The sequence below is a fragment of the Monopterus albus genome, unplaced genomic scaffold (genome assembly GCF_001952655.1).
Source record: "Monopterus albus unplaced genomic scaffold, M_albus_1.0 scaffold17.1, whole genome shotgun sequence".
NCBI classification, from domain to species: Eukaryota; Metazoa; Chordata; class Actinopteri; order Synbranchiformes; family Synbranchidae; genus Monopterus; species Monopterus albus.
Genome location: NW_018127897.1, coordinates 1,784,395 through 1,796,291, shown reverse-complemented (window position 1 = coordinate 1,796,291; position 11,897 = coordinate 1,784,395). Strand labels below are relative to the sequence as shown.

Below are 11,897 nucleotides of genomic sequence, written 5' to 3'. Positions count from 1 at the left end.
TTCATTTCTAGTCACATTTCAATGCCACAAACACAGTGCACTCAGAAAGACATGTTACTGCCTACCATCTGTTTAATGCCATTTTATATAGCAATAAATATGCCCCAATGGAAAATCAAACAGAAACCTGGAGATTAAGGAAAGACTTTTAAAGCAAAATAGCCCGCTGCATCAGATGGCTCATGATCAGATGGACAACTCTGTCACTTATTAGGATGAAGACCGAAAGGTGATATGGTAATTTGGAGCAGCATGATCACTGCTCCCCAAAGGCCAGTGGGCCTCAACTTCCTGACAAAGGTCTTTTTCAATATCCTGCAAACAGGGAAGGTACCATGCATGCATGCTATCCGGTACTTAAAATGCAGGGGGCCAATGGTCTGCAGACATGGCCCTACAACAGATCACAGGTAGCAGCAATAAGAGGAGGCACAGCTTTCATGGGCAGCACAACACTGGCTCATACATCGGTGCCCGTCTGCTCCTAAGTAGTACAACAAAGCTGTTTCCACATTACTAAGTCAACATAGTCTAGACACTTGGACTGAATCAAACCATTACTATCGGTAGGCTTGTGAAATCAGTAACACATTAGAAAAGAAGAACAATTTTTATAAAAGGTAGACAGAGTGGTATGGTTTTAGTAAGCCTGTGGGGTATGTGGCAGAGAAACAAAACTGTAACTCAACTCTCTCTTACTAACAAGATGACACAGGGTCAAACAGAAAAAAGAGAAAGCTTTAGTGAATCACACTCCCTTACCTTTATAGGTGACATAGAGGTTGTTATTGACAGGGAATAGGAAACTCGCTTTTGTCTGGAATTTGTTAAGGTGGCACAAACCATAATGACCTATTGAGCTTCGAAGGCATTACTGCTATCTTCCAGGAAGCAGGTTCAGTAATTTGACTTGGGGGATCTGTTTGAGCCAATACAAATAGGGCTGATGTTTGAATTTGGGAGAGCAAAAGGGAAAACTATTAGGCCAATCAGTTGAAATTTGTTGTTTTATGTAGCATGAGCATGCTGGAAGATCAGTATCAAATCAAATCAAATCAAATTCAAACTGTTCTTCTGTTTGTGCACTCTAATTATAATGAAGATGCTTACCTGGGTGTATTACACATTAATTAAAATGAAATATCTGAGTTTGAAACTGTTTTGTTGTGGCAATTAAAGACACCAGATGGTGCTGAAATACATCAAAAAAAGGCTCTGCAATTTTAGAGCTGAAAGAGCCAGGCAGGATGTTGGCAGACTTGGCCGTCTTCTTTTAATGAGGAAAAGGAAATGATAGTGCATCTCATTTCCCAAAGGGTCTCTGTTGTTTTGGATTCACTATTCTCATTTCATTTTAATGGATGATTACTTATCTTCTGATTGTTTTTTTTTTTATTCCTAATTACACTCAGAGGAGGGAGAAAAATCAACCATTAGCATACAGTAAAAAAAAAAAACTGGGGTTAATGTATGAACTATGGCTGAGGTGGGAACCTCATATTATGAGCCAAAATGTGTTCAGATAAATTGTCCCAGTGAAGGATAAACACTGGGGTAAAGTAATAATTATCATAAGGTTAGTGTGTGTGCCACAAGCAACTAGTAGATAGACAAAATATTCCAAAGCTGACATGTGCAAACAACATAATAGCTAAGCTGTGACACCAGGTCTCAGAACTGTCAAGAGCACCAGACAGACGGCAGCACTTCAACACTCCTTTCACTTACCGGTACTTGCATCTAGCAGCATTTCATTTTCACCCAACAATCTACATAGGTAGCAGTGTTCCCGAGTCTATCTACTGACAGCCAAATCAGATCTCAACTAAAAGTTTCTTCCCCAAATGTCAACAACCAAGAGCCATAGCATACCAAAAATACCACCTTGAATATTTCAGAGTGACTAAAAGCAATCTAAGGTAGGCATTCATATTTCATACACATGTCCTTGTACATCAAGGTATCTCTGAAAGTAATTTGTATTTGATGTGAGAAAGGCATCAATATTTGAATTTGTTAAAACACAAGCCAATAATGTCTCCATCGGGGAACAACAGGTTAACAAACAGGCTGTTCAGCTGTCTTTAGCTGTGATAATTGAACTGGTACAATACCTCACATTAAACCTAAGCATCCTGAGGATATGTGGGACCTTTGGTGCAGATGTCCTGGAAGTGCTATAATAACATGTTTTCCATCATCACAGTGTTACAGGCTGGTACAGGTGGACCCAATGTACAGATACACACCAGGAGTGGACCACAAAAGGAGTTTATTGGAAAGCAAAGGTCAGGTTAGTGGGTAAAGATGAGGCGAAGCAGGGGCAGTGCAGATACTGGTTGGGATGACGGGACAAAGGCAGAGCGGGTACTGGCTGGGGAGACGGGACAGGGGCAGAGCAGGTATTGGCTGGGGAGAAGGGACAGGGGCAGAGCAGGTACTGGCTGGGATGATCGGACAGAGGCAGCACCGGTTCTGGTGAATGGAGAGCTGGACCCATGAGGACAATGGAGGACTAGAAAGTGCAGGGCTGGAGAGCAGAGAGCAAGGGAGACAGTTACTCACAGTGGAGGTGCAGTGGAGCAAGGAGCTGTAGAGTTGGTGACTGGTGGAGAGGCAGGCTGTCAGACCACAAGAGGTGGGATAGCAGGGAACAGGAGACTGCTCAGCGTGAGCGTTGTCAGGCAGCATGCAGAGTTCAGGCTGGAGACATTGACTGGAGAACCAGGAAATAGGAGGATGCTCAGCATTTGGGTTGTCAGGCTGGGGATGCTGGCTGGAGAACCTGGCAACAGGGATCCAAGGTGAGCTGGCGAACATTTCCTCAAGAGCATCGTAGCATAGCCGTGATATAAGTTATGATCCAGCGTCAGACTGAGGGAAAGAAGGAGTTATGCTGAAGTGAGTCCAGGAATTAGGTTAACGTGGCAGAGCAGTAGGGAGAGATGGGGAAAAACAATATAACAGGAAGCACAAATGCAAACCATAGCAGAACCCCCCTCAAGGATGGCTTCCAGACATCCAAAAACAAAACCAAAAAAAGGCCAGGTAGAATGAGAGGATGGGGCCCAGGAAGGAGTGCGCCAAAAAACAAAAACACAAAACCACCAGGTCCCAAACACAGAGTCCAATAGTCACATAATGTCCAACACAAAAGGAGAGGGACCGGGGACAAAGGTACAAAAGAGAAGCACAGAATTCTAGTCCACAATGGTGCCCATAAAATATAACAGGGTGCAGCCACCCAGGGACAACCTATGAAAATCTAATATGTGTGGCTCCACGCCCAGCCGACCATGAGTGACCACTCCGGTGGATGGAACAGAGACCAGGCCAGGAACAAGAGAGGTTACATGGGCGGGTGAACCTTGGAGCTGGGCAGGAGATCAGAGAGGCCACTTGGGAGGACAGCCTCGACAGTGGGCAGGAGTTTGATGAAGATGTTGTTCCAGAGGATGACCATGGGACCAGGCAGGAGACCGCTCCAGAGGGTGGCCGTGGCACGAAAAAGGCTGCCATTCAGGATCAGGTCGGGGCAGGGGCTGTGGCTTGGAGACAGGCTGGAGTGAGGGCTGCAGTGGCAGAGACAGGCTAGGAGGCAACAAGCTGAAGGGCAGGACCAGCAGTGAGGTGAAAGGCAGGACCGGCAGCGAGCTGAAGGGCAAGACCAGCAAGGAGCCGAGTGGCAGGGCAGAAGCTGGGGCCAAGGCAACATCGACCCCCTCAGGGACAGCAGCAGAGACCTTGGCTGGCGTATCCTCGGTGGTACACTGTGGATCTAGACCTCGTCGGGGAAACTCTCATCAGCACACCTGGGGGCCCCAGTCTCAGCTGGGATGTCGGCACAGCCTAGCCAAGGGATGAACACAAAGATAGCATTGACAGTGTAGTCAATCCACTCAGGGACAGGGGCAGAGACCTTGGCTGGCGTCCCTTTGTCGGCACACTGAGGACCATGGACCCCAGCAGGGACGCTGTTGGGATGTCTTCACCACCAGGCTGAGGAATGGGGACAGAGGCAGTGTCAGCGGTACAGCCAACCCACTTGGGAATGGGGACAGGGGTGACGGGGACAGGGGTCACGGGGGCAGCGTTGACGGTACAGCTCCTCAGCTAAAAAAAACACCACCACAAAAACAGGAAGCACTGATGCAAACCATAACACACAGAAATGTTCACGGATACTGAAATCTTTATAAGTGAAGACAAGTGAGAACATGGGATACAGGACTAATACAGAAAAAAAGATGAAGAAATAAAAAAAAATCAAGGATTAAAGTAAAACAGAGATAGCTTGTGAGAGGAATAAGAATATGCGACATTCTGCTGAAAGAGTACAAGTGCTGTTGCCAACCTCTACCGCAGAGTGGTGCCGACACCAATGTCTTGGAGTGAGGCAGGGCCAGCCCCATGTCCTATAAACGTACACAAATCATTTACATGCTGTATTCATCAAAGGCAACTCTTCCTCATCTCCACGGAGATTTGCTGCTGATCTGAGTTTCCAATATTACATCTCAGAGTGTTGCTGCTAACCTTTGCAACTGCCAAGAATGTGATTAATTTTTTAAATACAGCTGTTGACCTATTATTGGGATGGAGAGGAGCCACAAGAGAGACTCATCTCCTCTCTTCTGTATAATGGAATGCATTATTGCATCAGTGTTTACAAGGTGTGCTAACAGAGAAACAGAATGAGGGAGAAAGCATTATATAAAGTAATTCAGCTAATGTCGCTTTGGGCTGTGTGCACACACAAAATGTCAGTCAAAAGTCGCAATTCTTTGATTCATTGTAGTTTGCTTTGGCAGTTGCATCTGAGAGAAGAGTGGTGACACAGTGTGGAACAATAATTACCCTGCAGTGTTACAGTCCTCCAGTGTCTTGGTGCATTCATAAATAAAATATGTCCAAGATAATGGATTTGTGTTCAATAATTCATCGTCAAAATGTTTCAGACCAAGTGATATAATATGTGTCACAGTATTCTGTAACACAGTGCTTAGCCAAATTAAGTTATCTTGAAACAGATTTATTGACAAGGCTATAGCTGCATTAATTTACTCAGCAACCATTGCTTAATTACTCCTGCAAAGCACATAAAACAAACAATGCCAATAGACTGATTCTAAACCACTCAATGTCAGTATTAACTACACACCCAGGCTAACTATGCATTCAAGCCTGGACCAAATGGCACTGAACTTTACACACTTTATCTACCCCAGCACCGAGGGGCTCTGAGTTGGATTAAGATGAGAGCAGTGGAACTGTAATATTTGTCAGTCATGACACTGATTCTATCCAGCAATACAGGCAGTTTGTTTTGATGACCCATCAGAGAATCTGTCTTGGTCTTTGCAAAAGCCTGGTGAGGGAAGAGGGTGACACCCAGGGCTGCAGTCTGTTCAACTGGACTGGGGTCAATCAGTGAGCCTGAAGACACAGAGCCAGCTGGAAAGCTATAATACGACAGGCCTTCATGTCCAGAATGTCCCATTCCCAGTCTCAAGAGGAGGCCATGCTGGCGTGCTGGAGGAAGCTACTCATAATTAATTACATGAAAGTGTATGGTGCAGGACCAAAGCAAGCATATTGCAGCTTTGCATTAACTTGCATTTGTAATGCATGTAGAAATCCTTCTTTCAAACTAAAAAGAGACTGGTAATAGTGAAGGTGATTTATATGTTGCAGTATAAATGCTTAGGTACAAATCAACTCTACTAGTGTAAAGCATTCTATAAAATCATGACTGTTTAAATCAGCCATATCAGCAAGAAATACGAATGGAAGAGGTGCACTTGCAATCAATAGCAACAAGACACTTTTATTTTTTTTAATAAAAAAGCCAACAGTATTTCATCAAAACACACACACATACATAATGAGGTGTTTCAATCTAGAAGCTTAAGCATTCAACTGAGGCAAAAACAAAACAATTTACATGCAAATCAAATTGTATCATCTCAATCTCACTATGCCACTTTCACCTGCAAAATTGCATTCATATGGTAAATGGTCTTATACTTGTATAGCGCCTTTCTATGCTTTTACAGTACACTCAAAGCGTTTTCACATTATTCGGCCATTCATCCATTCGCACTCCCAAACTCACACACCGGTGACATCACCAGGAGCAACTGGGGGTTCAGTGTCTTGCTCAAGGACACCTCGACATGTTGACTGCACAAGCCGGGAATCGAACCGCTAATCCTCCGGTTAGGAAACGACCCGCTCTACCTCCTGAGCCACAGCCGCCCCCACAAAGGCAATTTGTTACTGTAACTGTGGCTCAACTTTTCACATCTCAGCATTTTCTGTTTGGAGATGCAGGCCCATGTACATTTAATAGGTAACCATTCTGTTCTCCAGCTCTGCAAGTGTGTCAGGTAGAGGAGATAGCAGCATGTATCAGTGTATGAAATAAAGCTCCTGTTCCAAAGTGACAGGTCATGGATATTGTTGGCAAATGGATGTTAAATTCACTCTGTAACCACCAACAGCAGCCCTGGCTATGAAAAATTAACTCTACTCTGGCTAAAGGCAAGGGAAATTGCTTTGCTAGATATACCACAAAATCCTGTTTGTGAGCTATCCATCTGTCAGATCTCTGAAAAAAAAGAAAAAAAGCTTCAGCTCTCTCTATTAAAGAGTCTGCTCTCATATGCTGTTCCGAGTAATCCAGAATGAGGGCGGAAACAAAGAGATGTCAAAGAGAGTTAGAGTAAATCCTAAATCTATGCCAGAGACTACAAGTCAGTAAAGAAGACTGGCTCCAAGGGCCTCAGAACAAACAGGAATGTTAGGCTTATGTCAGCCACTGGAGGGCAGTGATACTGATTGTTCTTTGCTGCAGCCTCAGCAAACTCAGGCTGTTCCATTGATGTCTTGTCTCTGCACACTGAGCTGAATTTCTGGCAATGGTTGTTTCATTGAACAATGAAGACTGTGATAATTCAGCGATCAGCCATATGTATGGTTTCATGGAGCACATACTAATTAGCTGAAAAATATGACATATTACCCACAGTAAGGATAAGTTATAGTGTGTGTGTTGGTGGGGGGGTTGTCTGGATTCTATGATTTTAGCAACATATGTAATATTAATGTCACAACAGCCTTTTCCCCCTTTTCCCTCTACAGTCTGGCCGTAGCTCCTGTGCATAATATAATATAACAGAAACATATGTAGTTACATTTTCTCTCAAATGTATAAATCTCTGTACTACCATTTATATACTAGTAATTATTAGATAAACAACCCTATCTTTTTATTTCAAAATAAATGTAAAAACGAGTCTAAGGAAAGGATCAGACATTGTGGCCACAGAGTTACATTCAGCGGGTCCTTATGCCAAGATGAGTTTTCACATCCTGCCACCAGATGTCAACACAGCACCTAAAATAGCTGTTAAGAGTGGGGGTGTTGCTGTGGTACCGGCCACATACCCAAATACTGTGTCACATTTAGGCTATAGCAAACATTTACAGCTTTGTATGTGTAAAACTCATTGCAGTCAAAACGATTTCATTTTTGCCTTTGATAGTCCTGCGGCTCGGGTGAAACAAACAGATGGATCCAGTCTGAGCATGCGCAAAACGCCAGTTTCCACAAAATGCACTTACACAACCGAGAAGGCACGACCTACTTCTAGTTTAATAATAGTAGTATGCAGAAATAAAGGTTTGTAGGCTATGACATCGTGATGGGAAGAATGCGTTTTGGTTTGAATAAACCCTTTTGTGTGCATGTTTTCTCTGGGGCTACAACCTGACCAAATAACTAGAATGTTTGCTTTTTATATTCACTTCACCTCTTATCAGCTGACATATATGAACATTTTGTACCACAGGCTAATCCGTGACTATCCGATCCAAATTGTTCTTTTCACTCATTTGCGGTTTCCGGATGAAAGGAGAGAAAGAAGAGTGAAACATTTAACCACACAGTATGACTAAGTATGAAATTATTCCCGTGTTTGCTTCGAGTCCCCCCCCCCGCTCCTCTTGCTCAACGTGGAGACTGTGCAGAAAGCGGAGAAAAGTGCCTGAGCAAGCAGAAATGAGGTTTTGGCTTTCCATAACAGAGCCGGGGTGCGGGAGGTCCCATTAAGGAGGCACAAAAAAAGCAGTCCTCCAGAGGAGCAGTGGCAATTCAAGTTTACGGAGTGACGAATCACAATCCGGAGCGATTTACCATAACTAAGATCCTGTTAACCTGGGAAAATGGGATTTCCGATTTCTAGTTGTTGGATTGTTTACAAACTGTTTTTTATTCAGTTCATCGCCTTTCAAGCAACGTATGCTGCTCCTTCGCCTATTATCAGGTTTCCTGGAGACGATAGCCCCAAAACAGACAAAGAAGTTGCTCTGGTAAGTTTATTTTTCTAAGTGGGTTAGTGAAAAGTGAATGAAGTGTAAGAACTGAACTGCTGGGCAGCAGTTTGTACCTTATTACTTTTTAAATGGACTAATTTAATAAACAGTTAAACAATTCTCTGCCTGTTTTTCTCCTTTAGCACTATCTGAATAAGTTTTATGGATGCCCACAAGACAGATGTAACCTCATGGTGCTCAAGGACACTTTGAAGAAAATGCAACAGTTTTTCGCTCTGCCAGAAACCGGAGAGATTGACGCCCAAACCGTGGAGATCATGAAAAAGCCCCGCTGTGGCGTCCCAGACGTAGCCAATTACAACTTCTTCCACAGGAAGCCCATGTGGCAGAAGAAAGACATCACCTACAGGTCAGGGATTAACATTAACTGAGTCCATAAGTCATCATGGCTATGAATTGGCAATAATCAAATAATGACATTTTAGAAGCCCATAAAAAGGTGACAGCATTAGGTGACATCCTGGAGCCACTGTTATTGTCATTTTAGATGCATTGAATGTACCAGATTAGGATGATGATGTCACAGAAGGGTTAACTAACTTTAAGCAGTGCTTGAAGACTTCATAAAAGTATAAAGATGAAGCCACAGTGTGGTTCCTTTGAGAGATGAACCACTGCTTGGCCCATCCTGACACCCCCCACCTCAGATCACCCCACCCCCATCCACACAGTTCCCAAGTGCTCGCATCTTGTGTCTTGCTAACACCAGCATTCCTACACAGTATGTGTCAAGTCTTTTGTTTTCTTTCTGTTTGAGGTTTACAACAATGTAGAACTGGTTTATTTATATCAGCGGTTCATGTGCCGTATTCATCCCAGTCCATCTGCCTATGTGTTTGGAAGAAAGACTGCAAGCCAAAGACAATAACAACTAAGAGATCTTAGACTGTTTTCAGAAAACAGGGTTTGTGGCTGAACATTGTTTCAGGAAGCATTTTCACCAGATGACTCATAGTCTGTTATCTGGCTTTTGTTGGATTCTTTTCCATCATCTTAAGCAGAGATAGAGATTTAGTGATAGGTCTACACAGATGGATAACAAAGGAAAATCCTGAATAAATGACTGGTCTCTTCCAGGAAGACAGTGCCCCCATCCACAGGGCATGAGGGCACACTGAATGATTTGATGAGGATGAAAATTATGTGAATCATATGTGGTGGCCTTCACAGTCACCAGATCTCAACCCAGTTAAACAACTATGGGACATTTTGGAGCCACGTGTCAGTGTCTCCACATCATCATCAAAACAACAAATGAGGCAATATCTTTTGGAAAAATGGTGTTCAACCCTCCAGTAGAGTTCAGAGACTTATAGAACCAAGGTGCACTGTAACTGTTCTGGTGGCACAGCACCTCCCTGACATACATCATGTTGGCTTGTCCCTTATCTGTACCTTCCAAAATGTGACATTTGAAAGAATATCTTGATCAAATGAAGTTTTTGTTATTTTGATGGGAGCTGTTGTCATTTTCTGTTCTTGCCGTTTGTTCTATAGAATTCTGGGATACTCTCTTGATCTGGATGAGGAAGTCATAAATGATGCTTTCTTCAGAGCCTTCAAAGTGTGGAGTGATGTCACTCCACTCTCATTCACCCGGCTCATGGATGGCGAGGCTGACATCATGGTTAACTTTGGCCGCAATGGTATGCCATGTAAATAAACAAGATAATAGGCTATGTACAGTAGATACTGTAGCTGGTATCTGTTAAACATTGTGCTAAAACTGTATATTATAACATTTGGCCAAGGGGTAGCAGTTGAAAATTAAAATAAAGTAAAATATATACTTGAAATGAGACCATATGTCTGCCATTCAGATTTTATTAACAAATCAAGTTTATTTCCCATTTGCCTTAAAAAAAACCCCGTTAGTGTCACATTCTGATCTCTTGTTTTAGGACATAACAGTAATTACTGTACTTAAAGGTTTTCTCGTTCCCCGGAGATGCATAATGGTACCTTAATGGGTCACAGGAATGATGTCTGTGGTTAAGATTCAAAGATTTTCTCAACAAGAACAAATTAATCAGGCTTATAACCAAGCCTGAGTGCAGTTGTCTTCTATTTCCAAGAAGATAACTGGATCCCAAGTTTAAAAAGAGCTGAACACAAGTTCGCTGCCTTGTTGACTAATGGTGAAGGAACAATCAAATATGTCATTGCCCTGCCAGCCTATATTTTAGGCCCGTTTCATAAAATAGAAATTGTTCTCCAAACATTGGCACTTCTGGTCACCTTACCTAAAATAACTCTTAAATGTTTACTCACACTGTTGTAATATCTGTAATTGTAATGGAACACAAAAATACAAATAGAACAGCCACCTCAGAAGATCTGAAACAGTTTTAGAAACAAAATTAAGGAATAGTAAAAAACACAAAATGTCATTTCAGAAATAACTTGTAGTGTTACTTTTAGTTTTTCCTTGTAGATACCTATCCAGCCATTTATTTGTGTCCTGTAAGCTAATAGCTGTACCTGTTGCTTGTTGAAGAACATAACTTCATATTTGTTTTGTTTCAATTTTAATTTTAATGCTGAGTGATGTTATTAACAGAGCATGGAGATGGTTACCCCTTTGATGGCAAAGATGGCCTCTTGGCTCATGCCTTTGCTCCTGGGCCTGGAATCGGGGGAGACTCCCACTTTGATGATGATGAGCAGTGGACACTGGGAGAAGGCCAAGGTAATGGAGAAACACTGTTTTCTACAACAAAAGAAAAACAAAGTCAAAAGTGTATTGCAAAAGCTCTGCTATTTTTCATGAAACCTGTTTGCGATTTGTGCAGAGCAGCAGCAGAATATAATTTGCATACATTTATCTAAGGATAGGTGAAGTTTGCATTCTTTTTGTTATGGTTTAGTCCCCCTCACCAGGAGGGTGAGGGAGAACTGGGGTTGGACTCAAGATGGCCGACCCAGGTGCTAGTACAAAAAAGGTGGTTTAATGGAATAAAAACAAAGTGACAACATAACAGGGTCCATAATACATACAACAAGGGAAGGGCAGTGATGACCAAGGAGACCAGGACGGTAAACACGCAAACTAACGACAGGAACTAGGATAGCAGGAGGATGAGAACGGACAGGTGAACAAAAAGAACCAACGTAAACAATGTAATCCACAGCACAGGGACTGTCAGCGTGGAAGACAAAGCACGTATTTCTGTATTGCTAACCGCATAATTAGCGTGATAAGGTCAAGCCAAAACGCACAGAGACTGTCAGCGTAGCATCTTACACACGTCTAACAAATGCGAGTCAAACACAACCTTTGTATAACTTACTTTGCAAGTATTGTCCGTTACATGTCGCAATGCTCCGGCGACGACGGGGCGTCTGCCAGAGGCATAAATAAGGAAGCCAACAAATCACCGGAATACGCCTCAGGTGTGCGCACCGACCCACGAGTCACTAATTACCCGATGCGACACAGCTGAGGCGTTGATCCCGCAAAAAGGGAGAGCAGGAGAGGAAAAAAGAAAGAGAGGCAGGTC

At 43.0% G+C, this 11,897-nt stretch overlaps 1 protein-coding gene across 1 annotated transcript in view; it reads left to right on the top strand.

Moving 5' to 3' along the window:
• The first annotated feature begins 8,014 nt into the window (after positions 1 to 8,014).
• mmp2 (matrix metallopeptidase 2) overlaps positions 8,015 to 11,897 on the top strand; it is a 17,775-nt gene continuing 13,892 nt past the window's right edge. The window contains exons 1-4 of the mRNA XM_020592447.1: positions 8,015 to 8,373; positions 8,520 to 8,746; positions 9,895 to 10,043; positions 10,958 to 11,086. Of these exons, the coding sequence (XP_020448103.1) occupies positions 8,227 to 8,373; positions 8,520 to 8,746; positions 9,895 to 10,043; positions 10,958 to 11,086 (652 nt within the window). The 5' untranslated portion in view covers positions 8,015 to 8,226. The remainder of the gene's footprint in view (positions 8,374 to 8,519; positions 8,747 to 9,894; positions 10,044 to 10,957; positions 11,087 to 11,897) is intronic.